The sequence below is a fragment of the Loxodonta africana genome, chromosome 24 (assembly GCF_030014295.1).
Source record: "Loxodonta africana isolate mLoxAfr1 chromosome 24, mLoxAfr1.hap2, whole genome shotgun sequence".
NCBI lineage: Eukaryota > Metazoa > Chordata > Mammalia > Proboscidea > Elephantidae > Loxodonta > Loxodonta africana.
Window position 1 is genome coordinate 42,928,001 of NC_087365.1, and position 24,782 is coordinate 42,952,782.

At 48.0% G+C, this 24,782-nt stretch overlaps 1 protein-coding gene across 2 annotated transcripts in view; it reads left to right on the forward strand.

The window, feature by feature from the left end:
- Positions 1–24,782, forward strand: part of L3MBTL1 (L3MBTL histone methyl-lysine binding protein 1) — a 41,377-nt gene that overhangs the window by 4,518 nt on the left and 12,077 nt on the right. The window contains exons 3-19 of one of the 2 annotated variants that reach the window (XM_064276100.1): positions 1,898–2,039; positions 2,344–2,494; positions 2,630–2,753; positions 3,421–3,505; positions 9,023–9,028; positions 13,315–13,397; positions 13,911–14,015; positions 14,982–15,117; positions 15,471–15,562; positions 17,053–17,204; positions 17,588–17,664; positions 18,256–18,341; positions 18,515–18,625; positions 19,092–19,206; positions 20,214–20,313; positions 20,487–20,684; positions 20,796–20,845. In XM_064276100.1, the coding sequence (XP_064132170.1) occupies positions 1,898–2,039; positions 2,344–2,494; positions 2,630–2,753; positions 3,421–3,505; positions 9,023–9,028; positions 13,315–13,397; positions 13,911–14,015; positions 14,982–15,117; positions 15,471–15,562; positions 17,053–17,204; positions 17,588–17,664; positions 18,256–18,341; positions 18,515–18,625; positions 19,092–19,206; positions 20,214–20,313; positions 20,487–20,684; positions 20,796–20,845 (1,813 nt within the window). Of the gene's footprint in view, positions 1–1,504; positions 2,040–2,343; positions 2,495–2,629; positions 2,754–3,420; positions 3,506–9,022; positions 9,029–13,314; positions 13,398–13,910; positions 14,016–14,981; positions 15,118–15,470; positions 15,563–17,052; positions 17,205–17,587; positions 17,665–18,255; positions 18,342–18,514; positions 18,626–19,091; positions 19,207–20,213; positions 20,314–20,486; positions 20,685–20,795; positions 20,846–24,782 lie in introns of those variants that run through there. The other variant, XM_064276101.1, reaches the window with a different exon arrangement.

The window sequence follows — 24,782 nt, forward strand, 5'->3', positions numbered from 1 at the left end:
GCACTTGAGGCCCTAAGCGTGTGGTTGGGGGCATGGCTTCGGGTGGGGCGCCCAGGAGAGAAGGCTTGAGGGCTGCTGGGGCCGTGACTTGGAGTGAGGTGCTCTGGGGACCTCGCGCTTGGGACCCTAAGGATGCGGTTGGGGAATAAGGTCTGCGGCGCTCTACGGGCGTGGCTTGGAGTGAGGCGCTCCGGACCAGGACTCGGGACTGGGGGCGTGGCATAGAGTGAGGCGCTCTGGGACCTGGTATGTAGCGGCTCTGGGGTGCTGGGTGTCTTGGCGTGAGGGGCTATAGGACCAAGGCCTGAGGGGTCCTGGGGGTGTGGATTGGAGTGAAGCACTCTGAGACCAAGGCCTGCGAGACTCTGGGGGTGTGGCTTAGATCGAGGGGCTCTGGGGACAAGGCCTGCGGGACCCTGGGGGTGTGGCTTAGATCGAGGGGCTCTGGGGACGAGGCCCGCGGGACCCTGGGGACGAGGCTTGGAGCGAGGCGCTCTGGGGATGAGGCTTGGAGCGAGGCGCTCTGAGACCGAAGCCCGCGGGACCGTGGGGGTGTGGCTTAGATCGAGGAGCTCTGGGGACGAGGCTTGGAGCGATGCGCTCTGGGACCGAAGCCCGCGGGACCCTGGGGGTATGGCTTAGATCGAGGGGCTCTGGGACCGAAGCCCGCGGGACCCTGGGGACGAGGCTTGGAGCGAGGCGCTCTGGGGATGAGGCTTGGAGCGAGGCGCTCTGAGACCGAAGCCCGCGGGACCGTGGGGGTGTGGCTTAGATCGAGGAGCTCTGGGGACGAGGCTTGGAGCGAGGCGCTCTGAGACCGAAGCCCGCGGGACCGTGGGGGTGTGGCTTAGATCGCGGGGCTCTGGGGACGAGGCTTGGAGAGAGGCGCTCTGAGACCAAAGCCCGCGGGACCCTGGGGACGAGGCTTGGAGCGAGGTGCTCTGGGACCGAAGCCCGCGGGACCCTGGGGACGAGGCTTGGAGCGAGGCGCTCTGAGACCGAAGCCCGCGGGACCGTGGGGGTGTGGCTTAGATCGAGGGGCTCTGGGGACGAGGCTTGGAGCGAGGCGCTCTGAGACCAAAGCCCGCGGGACCCTGGGGACGAGGCTTGGAGCGAGGTGCTCTGGGACCGAAGCCCGCGGGACCCTGGGGGTATGGCTTAGATCGAGGGGCTCTGGGGACGAGGCCCGCGGGACCCTGGGGGTGTGGCTTGGAGCGAGGTGCTCTGGGACCGAAGCCCGCGGGACCCTGGGGGTATGGCTTAGATCGAGGGGCTCTGGGACCGAAGCCCGCGGGACCCTGGGGACGAGGCTTGGAGCGAGGCGCTCTGGGACCGAAGCCCGCGGGACCCTGGGGGTATGGCTTAGACCGAGGGGCTCTGGGACCGAAGCCCGCGGGACCCTGGGGACGAGGCTTGGAGCGAGGCGCTCTGGGGATGAGGCTTGGAGCGAGGCGCTCTGAGACCGAAGCCCGCGGGACCGTGGGGGTGTGGCTTAGATCGAGGGGCTCTGGGGACGAGGCTTGGAGCGAGGCGCTCTGAGACCGAAGCCCGCGGGACCCTGGGGACGAGGCTTGGAGCGAGGCGCTCTGAGACCGAAGCCCGCGGGACCGTGGGGGTGTGGCTTAGATCGAGGGGCTCTGGGGACGAGGCTTGGAGCAAGGCGCTCTGGGACCGAAGCCCGCGGGACCCTGGGAGTGTGGCTTGGAGCGAGGCGCTCTGAGACCCAAGCCCGCGGCACCCTGGGGACGAGGCTTGGAGCGAGGCGCTCTGGGACCGAAGCCTACGGGACCCTGGGGGTGTGGCTTGGAGTGAGGCGGCGAGAGGGGACCGGTGTCGGTTCAGCGGTGCTCCAGGGCGGGTCTGGGAGTCAGCGTCCTCAGACCCTCCTGCGCTCCAGTTCCGGATAAGCGAGTACGCGCCGCTGACCATGGTGGGAGCAGAACAGCCACCGAGCCCGGAGCTGCGGCGGGAAGGCATGGCTGAATACGAAGATGGCGAGGCCTCGGCGGGAGGTGGCGAGGCGGGCACCCAACAGCCGGGTAGGAGCCCCTCTCCCCAGGTCCTGAGCTGGGCCCCTACACGCTTGTATGTCGGGGCCTGAGCTCCCTGAGGAGCCTTGGGCAGGGAGCAGGGCGTGAGGGGGCGGGGCCGGAGGTGTTCCTGCAGGTGTGTCCTGGGGGTAGGTCCTGAGGTGGGGAAGGCTTTGGGGGCCTGGCGGGCTCAGAGCCTGAGGAGGTGGGACCAAGGTGGAGGCAGAACCTGAGGGGACACGGCTCCAAGGTGAGCGGAGCCAGAGTGCGGTTGTGATGTGTGAGAGGCCTGAGGTCACTTTGGCCCCCACAGCGGACCTCCCTCAGGACCCTCCAGAAGATAACTCTCAGGACCCCCCAGAGGATGGCGTCACCTGTCAGTGCCAGGCGTGCGGGGCTCAGCCTGGCCCTGCCCCAAACCTTGATTCCTCCAGTGATGACTGCCCCCAGCTGTTCCAGGAACGGTAAGGGGGAGAGGATTGCGGCCCTACTTGCCCTCCTTTTAGTTCCCCAAAGCCCCATTTCTGTTCAGGGCTTAAGAGGTGGGGCTGGGTGGTACAGGGCAGGTGGTTCTTTCCCTCAGGCTGCCCCTCCCTCAGGTCAGTCATTGTGGAGAGCTCCTCAGGAGGCACCAGAGCTTCTGAACTGCTCAAACCTATGAAGAAGCGGAAGTGCAGGGAATACCAGAGCCCATCAGAGGAAGAGTCAGAGCCAGAGGTTATGGTAGGAAGAGGGCAGTGAGGAGGGAGGGGGGTGGCAGAGGATATTCCTCAATTCCCACTGCTCCTTCCATCAGTCCAGGTCATCTGAGGGACAGGACCAGATAAGACAGCCACAATGATTCATTCATCTTATTTTGGGGGCCCATCCTGAGTCAAATCCTGTTCCTGGTTGGAGAGAAAGTAATAAATCACTCCCCTGCTTTTTGGGCACTCTCATCTCAGTGTTGTATCAGAGCTAAACCACAGTCACATGAACTGGCACCCAAGGTAGATCGTGTGGACAAGGTGGAAGTCTTCATCACTAGAGCCCAGAAGCCAGGTAGCACAGGGCTCTAGCTGCAGAAAGGCTGGAGGAGATAGTGCATGAAGGTTCCAGTGGGCAGGTAAAGTCAGAGGGCAGGTGTTTGTGTCCTCAGTTTCCCTACCTGGGAGTGAGAAGAGTTGTAGGCAGACTGTATAACTAGGGTGTGTGTGTTTTTGTGAGTCTGGGCCCAGATGTTAGGGGGTTGTCTCCTGCAGCTGTGTTCCTGCCAAGGACCTAGGAGAAATTCCACCCATTCAGGACAGAACACCATATGGCCAGAGAGCCAGACAGGAGCCAGAATCAGACCAGGGCTTCACTTCAGCCTTCAAGGGCAGGAAGCTGAGATCAACCTTGCCCTCTGCAGGAGAAGCAAGAAGGAGAGAAGCATCCAGAGGGACAACCCATCCCTAGCACCCCAGAGAGTGAGGAGTGGAGCAGCAGCCAGTCTGGTATGTTGGCCTGTGTGCATATATTCATGTGAGGTGTGTATATATCTAATGATGTGAGGCTGGGAGTATGGCTAATGGCTGTGATGGTATGTTGTGTATGTATAGATAAGCATGGGTTAGTGCATGAGAAGCAGAAAGGGGCAGCGTTTCTAGTTTGTGCATTAGTACATGTATGTTCATGGGTTTATATATGTGTTTGTGTATCCCCTTTTGTCAAGTTGTGAGTAGGCCCCATTGCCAAGAAGGTCACGGCTCAGGATCTGAAGACTTGATCAGCCTTTCCTGGAACCATATGCATTACCTCCCTTTGGTGGTGTGAACAAGCCTTCAGTGGTCTGACCTTCCTATTTGAGCCCCCATTCTGACCCTTTAGTTCTAATCAGAATGAAATGGAGGTCATTCATAGTCAGCTCTGGCCATCCAGCCTTCTCCATTGCTTTCTCCACATTCCCATGTGACAGCAATCAGCTGGAGCTATGTAGCATTTATCATAGTTATAATCACCTAGATACTACGTAGCAATTTGTTTATTGTTTGTCTTTCACTTTTAAGACAAACTCCATGAACACAGGGATGGAAACCATTTTATTAATTATTATATTCTTTGTGCTTAGCACAGAACACGTGGAGAGTAGGCATTTAGTAAACACTGTTCAATAGATGAATGGATGAGTTGAATGTTGATGGTTCCCCTTGGACCCTGACTCAGCTGCACTATCTTTTCTGTCCCAGAGAGAACCAGAGGAAAGATCAGTTCTTAGGGCATCGTCCTCAAATGGATGGCTTGATACCATCCAGTGGAGCCAAATGAAACCAGTGCCAACCAGAAGAGCCCAGTCTGCACCCTGGGCTCAGAACTTTATAGCGCCTCTTCCACCATCTGCCCATCACAGCCAAACAAGACTTGCATTGCTCTTTCTCTATCCCAAGACTATCATATGAGAAGTTAAGGGTTTAGCCCTCATTGATTTATGGCTTCTTAGGACTTGGCAGAGGAACACTCACAATGACTCTGGGAAGTAGTCATTATTATACCCATGTTATCTCCACTTTGTTGTAGTTAGATGCCATAGAGTTAACTACTAGTGGTTCAACTTCACTATATTAACTTAGGGAAATAGATTCATAAATCAACATTCTCTTAGCTAGGTCCTGTTGACCAATACAAAGTTATCTTTTGATTCGTGTCACTGGCTTCAACTGTGGACATTAGTATGGTGTTGGTTTTTTGTTCTTTTTTTTCCCCTCCCCAAGGGAAGAGAAATTATCAGTGGACAGAAGAAGGTTGCATTTATGGCTAAAATTTTTTCACACATTTTCCATGGGTCATTTGAGCAGAAGACTCTGGAATGTGTCAGAGTTGCTTGAGTTCCCTGTGTGTGTGGAGAATCTGTGTTTTATCTACACTCTATTTGGCAGTTTGATGGCTTTCTATTGGATTCACATATCTAGTCATGGTGGAGTGTTCCAGTTTTTGTAGAAACATGTACCACTGGGGTACTTTTTTTTATTTCTTAGGGAAATGTATAGAAAATGCTCAGCAAAGTGGTATCCTGTACTCAGTGAAGTCCTTGTTTTATCATTTGGTCAATGATAGAAACCTCATACATTCATTCAAGCCTTCTCCCTTATTTAACTCCATCTTGTCAACAGCCTTTTGTTTGAATGATCAATTTCTTGCAAAAATTGTTACAATTTATTTGTTAATAGCTGTTCTGGTCATTTAAAGAGTTACCAATATTCTCATGTCCTCTCTCATTCTGCCCATATCCAGATCAAGGATCTATAGTGGCACTCTTCAGGATCAACTTGCTATAGTCTTTTCAGATTCAGAGTAATCCTACAAGAATCCTGTTCTGTTCTTGTTAAGTTATTTTAGGTAAACATTGTTGCCCACTTTTATTTGGGTTGTTTGTCTTCTTAATTTTTTGTTGCCTTAGTTATCTAGTGCTGCTATAACAGAAATGCCACAAGTGGATGGCTTTAACAGAGATTTATTCTCTCAGTCTAGGATGCTAGAAGTCCAGATTCAGGGCACCAGCCACAGGGGTAACCATTCTTTCTTTGTCGGCTCTGGGGGAAGGTCCTTGGCATCAATCTTCTCGTGGTTTAAGAGCTTCTCAGTCCAGGAACCCCGGGTTAAAAGGATATGCTCCACTCCCAGCTCTTCTTGCTTGGTGGTATGAGGTACCTCTCCTCGCTTCTTTTGTATCTCAAAAAGATTGACTGAAGATACAACCTAATCCTGTAGATTGAGTCCTGCCTCATTAAGGTAACTACCTCTAATCCCGCCTCATTAACATCATAGAGGTTAGGATTTATAGCACATAAGATAATCACATCAGATCACAAAATGGTAGAAAGCTACATAGTACTGGGAATCATGGCCTAGCCAAGTTGACACACGTTTTTGGGGGACACAATTCAATCCATAACATTTATATATTTTAAATACAAGTCTTTTGTCAAATATTTATATTGAAAATATTTTCTCCCAGTGTATGCTGGTCCCCCATCACTCCACACTAAACAATTCTTTTGAAGAGCATAAAGGTTTAATTTTTGGTTGTGTCCTATTAAATTTGTTATAATTAGTGCTTTACATGCATAGTTTTATAGGGCACAGATTTTATATTAAAAGAGGAGAGCTATATGGAGTTAGGGAACAAGTTGAGAATGAGTGTGTAATTCCATTCAAGAGGAGGTAGTATGCCTCTGACAGCAAAACTTTCTTAAGTGAGGTCCATGAATCTAAATATACGTGCAAAATTTTATTAATTGTTTATTTTTCTGTGGAGATGGACTGAATTTCATTAGATGTTCAAAAAAGCCCACTTATACTTCCTAGAAGCTGTGATAGCAGCTTTAATGGGTTTCACCAGGTAAACAATAAACCAATGCGTACGGAGCCCAGCCTTTTCAGTTGGTGATTCCCAGGCATGGAACCCTGTGAGATATAGGCTCTAGATCAAACTTTTGTGTATTAAAATGAACTGATTATGAATATAAGAGATAAACAAAAATACCGAGATTTATTTCTTTAGCAAATTTAAAACAACCAACATACTGTGGCACCTTTATGATTGTTTGTAATCCGTTATTCTTGAATCTTGGCATTCTGTTCTTTTCTTTACAATGTCTTTTTCTCCTGTAGACCTTGTAGTGAAAGGTCTGAACTAGAGACGTTATTTTGCCAATTATCTGTACTGAAATGACCAAAGCTATACTAAAGGAGCCTCTTGAGGGAGGAGAACAGAAAAAAGAGAAGATGAGAGAAAAGTAATGTATTGGTTTTGGGAATCCACCATTGAGGAGCAGGGTTGGAATGGGAGGAAGAAGAATCAGTAATGGAAATAGAAGAGGAAGAAGAGAGCTAAGAGAGTGCAGTGAGAAGGAAATTTTAAGATGGAATGGTGGTTGGTGGTACATGGAGGTCAAGAAGGTTGAGGAATGAGGAAAAGTCTTTGCATTTAGACACTGGTGACTCAAAAGAGCAATTTCAGTAGTGCATAGAGGTAGGCATGGGATTGGATGATAAAGAAGGGTATTTGTCAAATGAGAGTAGTTATTCATAATATCCTCTTGTATTTTTAGTGTCTGCAGGATATGTAGTGATATCCCCTTTTTTATTTCTCTTACTTTTATGAGTGCCTTCTTTTTCTTTATCAATCTGTCAGTCTTGCCAAGGCTTGTAAATTTTGTCTTTCCTTCTTGTTTCCTTTCTTCTGTTTTCTTTGAGTTTATTTTGTTTTTCTTCTTCTTACATCATGGGACAGATGTTTAGTTCATTAATTTCAGAAGACAGCTTAGCTTTCTTCTTTTCTAATATGTTCATTTAACACTATTATTTCCCTCTAAATACTGCTTTAGATGCATCCCACTGTTGTTTTTTTTTTAATTAATTTTTATTAAGCTTCAAGTGAACATTTACCATTCCAATCAGTCTGTCACATGTAGGTTTACATACGTCTTACTCCCTTCTCCCACTTGCTCTCCCCCTATTGAGTCAGCCCTTTCAGTCTCTCGTTGCGTGCCAATTTTGCCATCTTCCCTCTCTCTCTATCTTCCCATCCCCCCTCCAGTCAAGAGTTGTCAACACACTCTCCAGTGTCCACCTGATTTAATTAGCTCACTCTTCATCAGCATCTCTCTCCCCCCGACTGACCAGTCCTTTTCATGCCTGATGAGTTGTCTTCGGGGATGGTTCCTGTCCTGTGGCATCAGAAGTTCTGGGGAGCATTGTCTCTGGGATTCCTCTAGTCGCAGTCATACCATTAGTTATGGTCTTTTTATGAGAATTTTTTTTTTTTATCCCATTGGTCTCCTGCTCCCTCAGGAGTTGTCTGTTGTGCTCCCTGACAGGGCAGACATCGATTGTGGCCGGGCACCAACTAGTTCTTCTGGTCTCAGGATAATGTAGGTCTCTGGTTCATGTGGCCCTTTCTGTCTCTTGGGTTCTTAGTTGTCGTGTGACCTTGGTGTTCTTCCTTTGCCTTTGCTCCAGGTGGGTTGAGACCAATTGATGCATCCCACTGTTTTTGATATGTAGTATTTCCATTATGGTTCTTTCCTTTAACAAACACTAAGTGCCTCCTGTGTACCAGGCACTGAGCTAGATGCTAAGAGTTAAGGTTAAGCGAAGCACAATACCAGCCCTTAAGGAGTTCAAAGTCTAGTTGCAGAATTGATAAGTAAATAGGTAGTTATTATATAATAGTGTAATTAATGTTGCAATTGAGCTGTGTAGATACAAGGAACTGTTACAGGACACTCTGCCTCACAGAGTCAGGGAAGGCTCCTTGGGGGAGGTGGGATGACATTCCTTCTGTCCGTTCACTCATTTTTTCTGTCATTCATCTAACAAACATTTGTTGAGCACCTATTCTGTGTAAAGCCCTATGCTAGGTGCTGGCGCTTGAAGGATGATGACATGGATAGTCAGGAGGATGGGACAGGGTGGGGGCAGGATCTCTGAGGAAGTGGGATCAGCATGTGCAAAGGCACAGAAACACAGGAGCGTGAGAATGCATGATGAGGCTGGAGTGATAGGGAGTGGCTAGTTCACAGAGGACTTTGTGTGCTGTGGAAAGGTGTTTGGATTTTTTGTCTTGGTTGGAAATGAGAAACCAATCTGGAACTTAAAGCAGAGAAATTACTAGCAAGGTTTTTTTTTTTTTTTTAGAAACATTCTGAAAGTATATTTTGATCAAAGAGATTAATGAAGAGGCTGTTGAATGAGGTTCAAAGCAAGAAGGATGGTGAACATGGAGAGGTGGAGATAGATTCAAGAGATATCTGGGAGTTAGAATCAGCAGGACTCAGTAACTGTAGTATCCTGGAGAATAAAAAAGAGGAATCAAGAACTGCTGCCAAGTTTCTGGCTTATATGACTGAGCAGATGGATGGTGGTGCCATTGACTTTGATAGTAATACCAAAAGGAGAACAGGCTTTGGCAGAGAAGTTACCAGTTTGGTTTTGGATAGAGTGATTTTGCCAAAGACAGTGCTAGCCAAGAGCATCTGGTTTAAGCAAACAGGAATAAGCAAAGGAGCATTTCTAGAAGTCAGGAGAGGATCAGTGCCATAGCTAGCCTATGTTGTGCCTTTGTACAAGTTGTAAAAAGGTGCCTCTACTGAGTAGACCAAGTAGAAAAAGGCAACCTTTCCTCATAATAGACTCAAACACATTGCTTGGCAAGCATTTCAGCCCCAACTTTCCCCATTGGTTGGGCATCTGTGTTGTTGTTGTTGTTAGGTGCCATCAAGTCACTTCTGACTCACAGCAACCCTATGTACAACAGAATGAAACACTGGCCAGTCCTGTGCTATCTTCACAATCGTTGCTATGTTTGAGCCCATTGTTGCAGCCACTGTGTCAATCCATCTTGTTGAGGGTGTTCCTCTTTTCACTGACCTACTACTTTACCAAGAATGATGCCCTTCTAGAGGGACTGGTCCCTCTCAATAACATGTCCAAAGTACATAAGATGACATCTTGCCATTCTCCCTTCTGAGGAGCATTCTGGCTGTACAGTAAATTCCCAGATTGCCAAGTTACAAACAACATGTACTTGCCCTTTAACGTTATATAAATTTGCCCTCACTTGGAAATGATTGAACAAGCCCCACCTGGCAACAAATTCATCACAATCACCTTCACTTGCTTCATGTGCAGCTTTTAAATCATTGAAAAGGTTTCAGGCCGTTTCTTGCACTAAAGTAAGGCTAAACAAGAACCTTATGGACCTGTTCTGGTTTACTTACAATTCAACTTAAAGACAGGAACAGGTCTTGTTTGTAACCCGGACACTGCCTGTACTTCTTCCAAGACAGATGGTTCTTCTGGCAGTCCATGGTATTATATTCAGTATTCTTCGTCAACACCATACTTCAAAGGCATCAGTTCTTCAGTCTTCCTTATTCATTGTCCAGCCTTTGCATGCATGTGAGGCAATTGAAAATACCGTTGCTTGGGTCATGTGCACCTTAGTCCTCAAAGTGACATCTTTGCTTTTTAACACGTTAAAGAGGTCTTTTGCAGCAGATTTGCCCAAAGCAATTTGATTTCTTGACCGCTGTTTCCGTGGGCATTGATTGTGAATCCAGGTAAAGTGAAATCCTTTACAATTTCAGTATTTTCTCAGTGTATCATGATACTGCTTAGTGGTTCATGTCTTACTCATCTACTGCTGCTGTAACAGAAATACCACAAGTGGATGACTTTAACAAACAGAAATTTATTCTCTCACAGTCTGGTAGGCTAGAAGTCCAAATTCAGGGTGTCAGCTCTGGGGGAAGGCTTTCTCTGTCAGCTCTGGAGGAAGGTCCTTGTCATCAGTCTTACCCTGGACTAGGAGCTTCTGTGTGCAGGAACCCTGGGTCCAAAGGACACACTCTGCTCCTAGAGCTGCTTTCTTGGTAGTATGAGGTTCCCCTGTCTCTCTGCTAGTTTCTCCCCTTTATATCTCAAAAAAGACTGGCTCAAGACACAATCCAATCTTGTAGATTGAGTCCTGCCTCATTAACATAACTGCCGCGTATCCTACCTCATTAACATCTAGAGGTAGGATGTACAACATACAGGAAAATCACATCAGATGACAAAATGGTAGACAATCACACAATACTGGGAATCATGTCCTAGCCACATTGACCCATATTTTGGGGGGACACAATTCAATCCATGACAGTTGTGAGGATTTTTGTTTTTTTTATGTTGAGGTATAATCCATATTGAAGGCCGTGGTCTTTGATCTTCATCAGTAAGCATTTCAAGTTCTCTTCACTTTCAGCAAGCAAGGTTGTGTCATCTGCATAATGCAGGTTGTTAAGCAGTCTTCCTCTGGTCCTGATGCCCTGTTCTTCTTCATATAGTCCACCTTCTCGGATTATTTGCTCAGCATACAGATTGAATAGGTATGGTGAAAGGATACAACCCTGATGCACACCTTTCCTAATTTTAAAACACGCCATATCCCCATGTTCTGTTCAAATGACTGAGTATGTCTAATGGGAGGTAAACTTGGAGTTGAAGAGCCGATGGTACCTGAGATGAGTAGTCTAGCAAGCATTCAGCCTTTAGCTTATGTTATAGCTTGGGAAAAGTGAGGCAAAAAGAAAATCATCATTCAGGGAGGAAGAAATGGTTATTGTGAAGGGCTTGGTAATTGTAGCAGTGATTTGAAGAAAGTATATTTTTTTTATAGGTATTAGGAGGGATAATGTGGAATTCTATTGTCAAGAAACATAAAGATGATAAGCCCGGCATCCTGAAGTCTTCCCTGTCTTCCCTTTCCCTACTCAGTAAGCCTAGATGAAGATTGAGTAGAAGTGGAGGTTTTTTTGAGGGAACATAGTAGTTGATGTGTTTTAAGGGATAATTTAGATTTCATTCAGGACAAAGGATAGAAGGAAGAGATGTGCCATAAGTTAGTGTGTCAATGTATGTCTCAGAGATTTGATGGCTCAGTTGATCAGTTGGTGAAGAAAACCCTTGCTTTGGCCTAACTACATCAGATGGTTGGGATTTCAAGGTGCTGTACAGTGACTGGGGAATTCAGGCACCTCAAGATGGCATGCTCCTAGTCACTTAGATTCCAACTAAGAAAAAAAGCTTCTTTCCATGTGACGAATCATTTCAAGCCTGAATGATCCAAAGCAGTGGCCAAGTGAGCTAGAATTCAAATTAGAAAGACTTAATAGAGACTTAGAACCAGTAACATAAGTCCAGCACTTTGTATTTCGTAAGGATCTTTTATACACAGCATCTTGCTTAAATCTTACAATGACCCTGTGTGGTAGATAAAGTTACCTACATTTTACAGATGACAAAATTGAGCCAAAGAAGTTTCTAGCAGAAACTGGAGCTATTCACCCAAGAGATATGAATTGATTCTTGCGAGTTGTTATCTCTTTAGTTGTCTGTGGTTGGCTGTAGCCTTCAATTGAAGGCAGTTCAGGCTGACTGGTCAGCCTAATTCACATGTAGCCAGCTCTAGCCTTTAACAGGTTTTTCTTCTCTGGGTTGGAGGCTAGGCCTCCATCTCAGGCTAAATTGAAGGTCCTGCAGGGGACTTCATCTCCCCTTCCCCAGGACCCTGAGACTCCACGATATGCACAGGACCCAGGCTATAGGGCACTGATCATAGCGTATGCGTGCAAGTGTGTGTGTGCAGTGTGAATGTCTAGGAGGGCTGTGGAATCAGTCTGTGTACTCTGTGGACACAGCTAGTACACGTATGCACATTTGTGTGTCTGTGGGCCTATAAATGTTCAGGGGATAAAAAACTGAAAAAGTGTTTTTTTTAATCTCTGTGTGTCCCCTCTCCCATTTCTTCCTTCCTGTTTTCCTTCTCGCTTCTTTTTATCCTGTTCGTTCCCTGTGAGCTTGGGTGGAGGTCTTAGTTTTTTAGTGCTCCTATAACAGAAATACCACAAGTGGATAGCTTTAACGAACAAATGTATTTTCCCACAGTTTGGGAGGCTAGAAGTTTGAATTCAGGGTGCCAGCTCTAGCGGAAGGCTTTCTCCCTCTGTTGGCTCTGGAAGAAGTCCTTGTCTCTTTGAGCTTCTGCTCCTGGGCGGTCTTCATGTGACGTGGCATCTCTCTTTCCCCATCTCTGCATCTTTAGCTTGCTTGTTTTAATCTCTGTGATTTAAGACACACCCTATGTTAATTATGTCTCGTTAACATAACAAAGACAACCCATTCCCAAATGGGATTATAACCACAGGCACAGAGGTTAGAATTTACAACATTTATTTTTGGAGGACAAAATTCAATTCATAACAGTGGCATTGCAAGTTAGTCACCTGGCTCACTACCCCCGTGGCTGAAATTTTAACCTCAGATCATACCGAGCAGGAGTTAACCAAACCAGACGAAGCCCGTTCCCGTCAAGTCCATAGTGACCCTATAGAGATGATATACGACAGAGTAGAACTGCCCCATAGAGTTTCCAAGGAGCAGCAGGTAGATATGAACTGCTGACCTTTTCATCAGCAGCTGTAGCTCCCGGTAGCTTCTAACCACTCTACCACCAGGGCTACGAGCAGTAGTTAGTTGCTATATAATCCAAAGTACTTCTGCTGATAGTGGCCTGGGGGTGGGGGTGGGGCTGATAGAGTTTGGTGTAACCTCAGGTCAGAGCCCCCTGTGTCTGGCACCATCATGACTGGATGGGGCTGGGGGCACCATGTGAGTACAGACAAAGGCTTGTTTCAGGAGCTGGATCAGGGGAGGCAGAAGAAAGTAGTACATCAGGAGCAGCCCGAGGGTCAGCATTTCTGTCTCCTCTTTATTGCGTCAGGTGAGAAGAAGGAAGGATGGTCGTGGGAGTCCTACCTAGAAGAGCAGAAGGCCGTTACTGCCCCTGTCGGCCTCTTCCAGGACGTGAGTTGGACAATTTCCACCTAGGAAGAACTTGTCTTCCCAGCACAGGGACCGTGCACCAAACTCAGGTCTTCCGGGGTTTTCTGTGCCTGACATCCCTCATGGACTGCCAGTATGGAAAGGGGGCAGATTGTTTAAGGGCCCAGAGTAGAGAAGGGCACACTGTAAGGGGCTTCCAGGGTAGGAAGAATCACAGAGGTGGAACCCAGACGTACCAATATCACTGGATCTTTTGAATTCCGGGGCCTTCTACTCAACTCTGTACACTGATCTTCCCATTACTTGGGAAAGAGGGCACCCTTAAGTCCATCCTTGACTCAGCCCACATTTTTCAAGGGATCTGGGAGCTGTTCTGTCCCTCTCTGCATCCCTGCATTAAAGGTCCCCAAATAAGCTAACCCCTTGGCAGTACCAGGCGGGGTGGGGCCTAAAGGCAGCTCCTTCACCCTAAGCCCACTAGGCAAGGATAAGACTGGATGGAAGCTGTGTCCTCTCCAATCTGTGCGTTGACAGTACCAAGCAGTCACTCATAACAAGAATGGCTTCAAACTGGGCATGAAGTTGGAAGGCATTGACCCTCAACACCCGTCCATGTACTTCATCCTCACTGTGGCTGAGGTGAGCTGAGGGTTGGTACCTCCATGGTAGCCTCTCTGAAACTTTGCAACCTCAGATCATACTGTATATGATAGATGATGGTGTCTGTTGGGGCCATGGAGAGCATGGACTCAGATAAGGGAGACACTGCCCTGTCCTCCAAAAGCATAGTCTAGTAGGGGATTAAGCTGGTGACACACAGAAAACTAAAAAATAAAGAACAGTTGAAGTGTTGTGGGGTTGTGATATTACTGAATGAGTATATATTAGTGCTGGGGGAGACTGAGGCGGAGAGAGCCCAAGAGCTGGGAATGTTGGTGTGAGCTGAACAAGGTCTTCGCCCTCTAAGAGCTCACAGTTATGTAAGAAATCAGCCAGATAAACACATAGGTGATGTACCACAGGGGTGGTGACAGATGTGAGCAGGGAGGCACAGGGGAAAGTGGTTAGTTCTGCCTGAGGGGTCAGGAAAGGCTTCATAAAAGAAGAGCCTCCTTTAGAGTCTTGAGAGTTAAATTGGGAATGAGCAAGGCATTCTGGGCAGAAGCAGCAAAGGGGGCTCTGAGGAGTAGAACAGGCCGCCATGTTCAAGGAACTGCCGTTAGTTTAGTGAATACAATGTATGCATGGGAAGCAGAGAGAGAAGGTAGCAGAAGGTAAGGTTGTCAGGGGCCCTGAGCAGCCTCGAGATCTAGTTGGTGCCCTTGAGGTTCTGTCCAGGGCTGAAGGATGTTATAGAGAGTCTTGTACCTAGAACTCAGGGCTCACAAGTATGTGAACAGTTGGGTGCTGTCTTCATTGTAAGAAGGGAGAGAGTGGGGCAAAGTTCAGGATAGGGGAAACCTGGGAGTGAAGAAATGTGGAGATGGGGGAGCCTGCTAGCTTTAGAGCCCCTCAGGCCACCAGGCTGGGCCAGGAGAGGTGAGGGCTAGGGAGTGGGGCGTCTGCTGGCATTGGAGTCCTTGTGATTCCCCCTCATGGGGCCAGGTGTGTGGCTACCGCCTACGTCTGCACTTTGATGGGTATTCTGAGTGCCATGACTTCTGGATCAATGCCAACTCCCCTGACATTCATCCTGCTGGCTGGTTTGAGAAGACTGGGCACAAGCTGCAGCCCCCCAAAGGTAAGGCCTAGCTGGAGTTGGTCATGGTGAGGCAGTGAGTCCTCAGATCCCATCCTAGGTCCCCCTCCTTCCAGCTCTGTTTTCTGATCCCTTTTGCCCAATCCAAAGCCAGCCTTTTCTTCATCGTATCCTGATAGGACCTTGCCCCAGGGCCGCGTTGACCAGAAGTCTCAGGGCTTCTGCTTTGGCCTTGCCTTTTGAGTGTCCACCCAGGTCCTGTCCTGCATCTGCAGGGGGTTTCTGGGAAGGCTCTTGAGGGGTTATAGGGTCCTCAGGACTGCCTGATTCTGCTACTTCAGTGTGGGGTACCCTCTATCTGCACGGCGCTTTGTTTGTCCCCCCGAGGGGCCTAGGTTACAAGGAGGAGGAGTTCAGCTGGAGCCAGTACCTGCGCAGCACAAGAGCTGAGGCTGCCCCCAAGCACCTGTTTGTGAGCCAGAGCCACGTGAGTGCCCCTGAGCGAAAGTGACATCAACCGCCCCGGACTGAGTCACTGCAGCCGGCCCGGCCCAGAGTGTCCAACTCATCAGATGGGAGCTCATCTTTTGGTGCTCTCAGCTTTTTTATGGTCTCTCATATCAAATGGGAGACCAGCTAGGCAGGAGCTGGCCACAGGGAGGAAGCTGGTTACAGGTTTTTCCCGTTTGTCCTTCCTTCCCTACTGCAGAAATCCTCTCCTCAACATATCTTTTCAGTATCCCTTGCCTACTCTCTCAGCCGGGCATGGAGATGTCATTGTTCACATATTCTTGCTTTGCTTTGTTCTACCATTCTGTGGTGTAAGGTCAAAGCCTCTTTTCTGGAGGCTTCTTTTTCCTTCCTCCTGACCAACACTGAAGCTTTTCCGTTCATTCCCAATAACTCACCTCATTTGTTTCTCTGTTCAAGACAGCTGGCAGCTTTTTCCAGCAGTTAAGTTATCCCCCATTAGAAATATTAACATATCAGAAGTCCACCACCCCCTCAGGCCAGGGACTCCACCACGCTGTTGAGGCAGGGCCAATCACTTCCCCACCCCAAACCAGCCCAGAGGTCACACTTGTAGGTTCCCAGGTGGCTGGTGGGGTTCCACCCACTGTTGTGACAGGGAATACAGACTTTCAAGTCAAACTGTTCAAACCCTGTCTGTACCACTGACTAGCATGTGATCCTGGGCAAGTTAATTAACTTATAAAATGGTGGTGATAACACCTGTCTCAGAGTGTTGTTACAAAGATCAAGTAAGGTGATGTCTCTTGAACCTTATGCCTGGTACATGGAGATGCCCAGTTATCACCATTCTTCTACGCCTGCCCTGCTGCACACTTCGGCCTTCCTTGCCCCCCACCCACTATTGACCTGATTGCCTCAGGCCAGGGTAGGCGAGGCTTGTCCAGGTGGGGGAAGACTTGTGCTCGGCCTCCCAGATTCTTTGGGTAAATAAGTAGCTGTCTGCCTGTGGCTTTTCTTCTGTCACAAGTAAGGCTTCCTCAGAGTGCACCTTGGTGGCCATAAGTTTCTGAGTGGTTCAGGATTATAATCCTGCCCTGAAGGGACCCTCTCTTCCCAGCCTATTCTCACCTCCCTCCTCTCCCACCCCCACTCCATCCCCCAGTCATGGCTTCTGGAAAACTCTTTGCTTTGCCAGGTGAGGTCTGAGCTAGCACTAGCCAACCTGGCACTGGCCGTGGCAACCCCTCTTCTTTTTTTTTTTAATTTTACTTACATATCTTTAAAATTTTATTTTGTTGTTATTGTCGAGACTGTACATAGCAAAACATACACCAGTTCAACAGTTTCTGTGTTTACAAGTCAGTGACATTGATTACATTCTTCTAGTTATACAACCATTCTTACCCTCCTTTTCCAAATTGTTTCTCCTCCATTAACATAACTCACTGCCCCCTAAGGTTCCTGTCTAATCTTTCGAGTTGCAGCCCCTCTTCTTGCCCCCAGAGTCCCCCACCCCTGGGCTTCCAGGTGGGCATGAAGCTGGAGGCTGTCGACCGGATGAACCCATCCCTCATCTGTGTGGCCAGCGTGACCGACGTGGTGGACAGCCGCTTTCTAGTGCATTTTGACAACTGGGACGATACTTACGACTACTGGTAGTGAGAGGGCCCAGTCTTGAGCTAGAGGGTGAGGGATGGCAGGGGCGGGGCAGCTACTTTCAAACCTCAAATACCCTGTGTCCCCGGCCCAGTCTTGACATTCATATCTTGTGGGGAGAGTTGGGAGCATAGTTGACTGTTCTATGGACTTGATCTATATCATAAGAAACACAGCTTGGTATTAGATGTTTCATCTACAAATAGAAAGGTTAAGATGAGCAAACCCCTGTGACTCACGAGTTTCCCTTAGGTATTATAGTAGTGTCAGAGTTTTCAGTTAATGCTGAAACTTTCTTGTCAGTCATCTCAGTCTGTCATAGGATGGCAGGCCCGGGGCCTCGGAGTTTCACCTGGGTCAGTGAGATATTCTTGGGTTTCAGGTGTGATCCCAGCAGCCCTTACATCCACCCGGTGGGCTGGTGCCAGAAGCAAGGAAAGCCCCTCACCCCTCCACAAGGTGACACTGAAGCCTGAGCAGACGCCCTTTTCCAGGCTTGGCCCCACCATCTCTCTCTCCTGATATTTCATTACCTGGGGGTTTACAGTTAGGACGAGGGGACAAGTATGTCCTGGAGCCTGAGCTTCTTTGCCTGGGAGTTGAGAACCCCTTATATATTGAGGGACTATTTTAGGAAAGTCCTGTCAAACCCAGGCCTCATTGAGGTTTAGGGGAAGAAAGATGATGACTTCAGCAAGGAAGCTGAGAGTCCACAGCTAAGAAAGGTGTATCCTTCCCTACAGGAGTGTTACACTGACTCCAGAATAACAGGTTCAGATGGGGCTAGGGCTGGAGTGGGAGCAAGAAGGATAATGGGAGCCAGGGTTCCCAGATGGCCCTTTGAACTGTTGGGGTAGTGATGCTGCTCGTCTCTGATTAGTGCCCATCAGGAGCCCAGTGCAAGGAGCTGGCTGTGGTGATAGGAAAGGGGGAAAGTACTCCAAGGGCCTCTGTCCATCCTTGCTCCTGGTGTTACTTGGAGGCACAGAGCTCCCCCAGCAGCACAGTAGCACCGGGGTGGCTAGACATTATTCTCATCCTTTCCTCCAGACTACCCAGACCCTGATAGCTTCTGTTGGGAGAAGTATCTGGAAGAAACCGGGGCCTCTGCTGTGCCCACTTGGGCCTTCAAGGTGGTGAGTCGGCTCTCTCTGCAGCTAGACCTGAGCTCCAGAAGGCATGGTGCACTGAGGCAGCCAGGATGGGACCCTGGGCTCCCCCTTTGGGCAGACCAGTTTCCCTAGGCAGAACGTGTGGGCTCCTCCCCTTTTGATCTGGCATTGGCCTGAAGACAACTGTTTCCCTGCAGCGACCTCCCCACAGCTTCCTGGTCAACATGAAGCTGGAGGCTGTGGACCGCAGGAACCCAACCCTGATTCGTGTGGCCAGCGTAGAGGATGTGGAGGATCACCGGATAAAGGTGGCCCTGGGGCAGGAGTGGACAGGCCAGTTGGGAAGGAAGCTTGTAGACTTGTTAGAGAGGAAGGACTAGCATGAGGCAGACATAAGAGAGGCAGTACATTTGTGGGGGAAAGAGCTTTAAACTGGAGGCCGAAGATCCTGGCTCTTGTGCTAGCCTCATCTCTTATTGACCTTTGTGGGCGGAGGCAAATCATTTCCCACTTTCACTTCTGTAAAATGGGGCAAATAATCCTTGCCCTGCTCAAGAATTAATGGGAGATGCCAGTAACTTAATGAGTGAAACCCGTAGAAAACATAGTGGCCAAGAGGGGTTATTGTGGGGTGGGCCCCTTGGTTCTTCCAGTCCAGGGTCTTGCTTCTGACAGGCCCCAGGGATGGGGAGAGCCTCCTGGAGCCTGAAGGTGCTCCTGGCTGAGCTAGGCTCCACAAGGAACACCTGATCTCCAAGGGCCTTTCTTCCCTAGCTCCACTTTGATGGCTGGAGCCATACCTATGACTTCTGGATTGATGCTGACCACCCAGACATCCACCCCGCAGGCTGGTGCTCCAAGACAGGACATCCCCTGCAGCCTCCTCTCCGTGTGTACCCCTAGGGCACTCTGACCTCTTTACCACTGAGGTCTGGCACCCCACCCCTCCCAGCACTGATCACCCCTCTCCCTTTCTATAGCTTTCCAAGGGGGTCATGCCCAGGTCTGAGAGAAGGCTATGGTGCCCACAGTGAGCTCGGGCACACCCCATCCTCCTCCCGCTAGGGAAGCTTCTGTCTCCCCCGGTTGTTGGGTTTGGGGAGTTGAGGTATGAACGGGCAAGCTCATTGAGAGCATATGCTTAGGGGAGGTAGTTATACACCAGGGAGTTCCCTCAGCATCTAGCAGAGCCACACAGACCATGTATTGTGTTTGCTAGGAAATGCTGGCTCCCTTAAATCAGTTCTGGTCCTCTCCTTAGGCAGGGATTAGAGTTCACATTACTGGACTGTTCAACCCCAGTTCTCACCCTCAGGATTCCCCTTCCTTATTTCCCACCTGCCGCCATGTTTGTCTCACATGGGGTATTGTTCTTTCTCTGATGTTCTCCTCCAAACATGGGCAGAGCCTAAAGAAAATTTAACAAAGTTTTGGGAGTGAAAATAGGAAACAAGCACAGAATAATATGAATCTGCCAGATACAGCTTCTAAGGTACAGATGTGCTCATACCAGCTTTGGGTTGTTCTCTCTGAGGACTCTCTTCCTCTCAGAGACCAAAGGCATGGCCTGTGTATAAGAACCAAGCCCTCATTCCTAAAAGAGGGGCAGATATCTAGTAGCAGGAAATGGTGCACAGCCTAGCACAGGACCCCTGTACCTGGAGAACTAATTCCTGGGGCTGACCTTTCCCTTAGAAGCTTCCTTCCTTGCCCCTCTATTCTCCCCACCCTAAGAACCCAGAGCCCATTGTGAGTTCTGGTACATCGCATCCTCCCACCCTAGGGGAGCTTCTGTCTTCCCCAATTGTTGGTTTTGGGGGATTGAGGAGTGAGCGGGCAAGCTCATTGGGGTCATCATATGCTTAGGAGGTGACTCTTTGCTTTCTGCTTCTCCAGGACCCAGAGAGCTCAGCTCTGCCTCCCCTGGAGGCTGTCCCCTTCTCAGCTGTAAGAGCCTGCCACACACTAGGACCTCCAAGTACAGCTTTCATCATCGGTGAGTGAAGGTCTCCCTCAGGTATTGTTTAGGGAGGGTCTGTCTGACATATGCTTTGTGCTAGCTGATCAGGGTTCATTCACCAGGACACCTTGAGTGGGGCCAGGATGAGGGAGGGAGGGCTCAGTGGGGAAGAATGTATCCAGCCCAACTGATGAATTATTCTTCTCCAGGAAGTGCCCTACTCCTGGTTGTGATGGCTCTGGCCATGTCACAGGCAAGTTCACAGCTCACCATTGCCTCTCAGGCTGCCCACTGGCTGAGAGGAACCAGAGCCGGCTGAAAGCAGAGCTGTCTGACTCAGAGGCTTCAGCCCGTAAGAGGAACCTCTCCAGCTTCTCCCCAAGGAAGAAGCCTCGTCATCATGGCCGGTGCAGAGGGCGGGGAGTCAGGGCTTGGGCTACCTTGGGCTCAGGGTCATGTCTTCTTGGGAAAGACCAGGCACTTATACCCTGCCATGGACCTGGTCCCTCTCTTTCCAGAACTGGACGCCCTCCAAAGTATCAGAAGATCCCACAGGAAGATTTCCAGAGTAAGTCCCTGGTCATCTCCTCACATACTGGGTGCACGGTAATTGATGGGATGAGTGATCAGGGATGCCCAGAGGGGGAGAGGATAGATAGGGAGCTGCCTCTTCGTTTGAGATACGTTGGGAAATAGAACAATGGCAAGAGCATGGCTTCTAAGGTACAGCCATGCCCATACCAGCTCTCTGGATCTCCCTCAGGATTCTGTTTCTCTCAGAGGCCAAGGGCATGGCCTGTGGATTTCAACAAAGCATGTGAAAACCAAGTTCATCTCTGGCCTTGCTGTGAGACTGTGGGAAGTACGCAGAACCTGTATGGGCTTCTGGTTCTCCAGTGTGAAGCAGGGTGATACCTCCTGGCAATGCTTTTCTCTGATTCTAGGATTCCTGGGAGGGAGGCCATGGCTGGTACTTCCTAGCTGTGTGACCTTGGGCAAGTCACTTAACATCTCTGAGCCCTAGTTTCCTCATTTGAAAACATAGATAATACCTGCCTTTCAAGTGGCAACTACCTGAAATAATAGTAGGTACTGCTACCATTTACCAAGCACTTACGATAGATAGGCCAGGCACTGTGCGAGGTGCTTTATGTATACTCTGTCTGACTCTCAAAAGCATCCTGTAATGTGGATATTATTCTTTCCAACTTCTTGATGAAGAATGTGAGGCTCAGCAGGTGAAGTCACTTGCCCAAGGTCATTCAGCTTGTAAAGGGCAGAGCTGGTATGCAAACTCAGATCTGACTTCTCATGCTACGTGTTACTTGTATATTAGACATAAAGCACCTAACCCAAATTTCAGTTCACTTCTCATCCCCGTTTAAGGGAAGGGGCAGAGTGATTCCTCCCCAGGCTGGTGACCTCATCATGTGTCTTCTGCTGCTTAGCATAGGACCTAACAAGAAGCAGGGACTCTAGGAATCCTGCCTCAGTTGAATTGAATGCAGATACTTTAAGGCTAGAAGGGAAAACACCTGGCCCATTGCACAGTTTCTGGGCAGGACCCAAGCTGTTCCATTTGTTGTTGTTAGGTGCCATCGAGTCGGTTCTGACTCTGTGTATAACAGAATGAAACACTGCCTGGTCCTGTGCCATCCTCACAATTGTTGCTATGTTTGAGCCCATTGTTGTAGCCACAGTGTCAATCCATCTTGTTGAAGGTCTTCCTTTTTTTCACTTACCAAGCATGATGTCCTTCTCCAAGGACGGTTCCTCCTAATAACATGTCCGAAGTATGTGAGACGAAGTCTTGCTGTCCTTGCTTCTAAGGAGCACTCTGGCTGTACTTCTTCCAAGACAGATTTATTTGTTCTTCTGGCAGTCCATGGTATATTCAGTATTCTTCACCAATACCATGATTCAAATACATCAATTCTTCAGTCTTTTCTTATCCATCGTCCAGCTTTTATGCATATGAGGCAATTGAAAATACCATGGCTTGGGTCAGGTGTACCTTAGTCCTCAAGATGATATCTTTGCTTTTTAACACTTTATAAAGAAGTCTTTTGTAGTGGATTTGCTCGATGCACTATGTCCCTTGATTTTGTGACTGCTGCTGTCATGATCGTTGATTGTGGTTTCAAGTAAAATGAAATCCTTGACAACTTCAGTCTTTTCTCCATTTATCATGATGTTGCTTATTGGTCTAGTTGTGAGGATTTTTGTTTTCTTTATGTTGAGATGAAATTGAAATCCATACTGAAGGCTGTGATCTTTGATCTTCATCAGTAAGTGCTTCAAATCCTCTTCAATTTCAGCTTGCAAGGATGTGTCATCTGTATAACACAGGTTGTTAATGAGACTTCCTGCGACCTTGATGCCACGTTCTTCGTATAGTTCAGTTTCTCAGATTATTTACTCAGCATACAGATTGAATAGGTATGGTGAAAGGATGCAACATTGGTCCACACCTTTCCTGATTTTAAAGCATGTAGTATCTCCTTGTTCTGTTTGAATGACTGCCTCCTGGCCTATGTACAGGTTCTACATGAGCACAATTAAGTGTTCGGGAATTCCCATTCTCTGAAATGTTACCTATAATTTGTTATGATCCACACAGTCGAATGCCTTTACATAGTCAATAAAACAGAAGTAAATATCTTTCTGGCATTCTCTGCTCTCAGCCAAGATCTATCTGATATCAGCAATGGTATCCCTCATTTCCTGTCTCTTCTGAATCTGGTTTGAATTTCTGGCAACTCCATGTTGATATACTGCTGCAACTGTTTTTGAATTATCTTCAGCAAAATTTTACTCACGTGTGACATTAATGATAGTATTCGATAATTTCCACATTCTGTGGTATCACCTTTCTTCAGAATGGATAAAAATATGGATCTCTTCCAGCGAATTGGCCAGGTAGCTGTCTTCCAAATTTCTTGGCATAGACGAGTGAGCACTTCCAGCACTGCATCCGTTTGTTGAAACATCTCAGTTGATATTCTGTCAATTCCTGGAACCTTGTTTTTCACCAGTGCCTCCAGTGCAGCTTCTTCCTTCGGTACTGTCAGTTCCTGATCATATCAAAAAAACCAAAACCAAGCCCACTGCCTTCAAGTCAATTCTGACTCATAATGACCCTATAACACAGAGTAGAACTGCCGCATAGAGTTTCCAGGGAGCGCCTGGCAGGTTTGAACTGCTGACCCTTTGGTTAACAGCCGTAGCACTTAGCCACTATGCCGTACTACTTCTTAAAATGGTTAAATGTTGACCAATTCTTTGTGGTACAGTGACTGTGTATTCCTTCCATCTTCTGTTGGTGCTTCCTGTGCTGTTCAGTATTTTGCCTGTAGAAATGGTACTGAGCTTCTCCATCGTCTCTTTCCACAGATGTAGACAATTTTATTCTTGGGTATTCCATCTGGCAAGGTCCACGTGCATAGTTGCCTTTATGTTGTTGAAAAAGGTATTTCCAATAAATAGTTTTTGGTCTTACAAAATTCTGTCATACAATCTCTAGCGTTGCTTCTATCACCAAGGCTGTATTTTCCAACTATTGATCCTTCTTTTTTGTTTCCAACTTTCACATCCACATTTCGCCAGCAATTATCAATGCATCTTGGTTGCAGGTTTGATCAATTTCAGACTGCAGAAGTTGGTAAAAATCTTCAATTTCTTCATCTTTGGCATTAGTAATTAGTGTGTAAATTTGAATAATAGTCATATTACCGGTCTTTCTTGTAGACATGTCGATATTATCCTATCACTGGCAGCATTGTACTTCAGGATAAAAAAAAAATCAAACCCATTGCTGTCGAGTCAGTTCAGACTCATAGCAACCCTAGAGGACAGAACTGAACTGCCCCATACAGTTTCCAAGGAGTGCCTGGTGGATTCGAACTGCCAACGTTTTGGTTAGCAGCCGGAGCTCTTAACCACTATGCTACCAGGGTTTCCGAATGTCAGGTTAGATCTTAAAATGTTCTTTTCGACAGTGAATGTGATGCTGCTCCTCTTCAAGTCGTCACTCCCGTCATAGTAGAACGTACGATTGTCCAATTCACAGTAGCCAATCCCAGTCCATTTCGGCTCACTGATGCCTAGGGTGTCTATCTTCAAGCATTCTATTTCATTTTTGATAGCTTCCAATTTTCCTAGATTCATACTTCGTACATTCCATGTTCCAATTATTAACGGACATTTACAGCTATATCTTCTCATGTTGAGTCGTGCCACATCAGCAAATGAAGGTCCCAAAAGCTTGACTCCATGTATGGCATTAAGGTCCACTCTACTCTGAGGAGGCAGCTCTTCCCCAGTCATATTGTGAGTGCCTTCCAACCTGAGGGGCTCATCTTCTGGCACTATATCAGACATGTTCCACTGCTATCCATAAGGTTTTCGCTGGCTAATTTTTTTAGAAGTAGATCCACCAGGTCCTCCTTCCTGGTCTGTCTTAATCTGGAAGCTCTACTGAAATGTGTCCACCATAGGTGACCCTG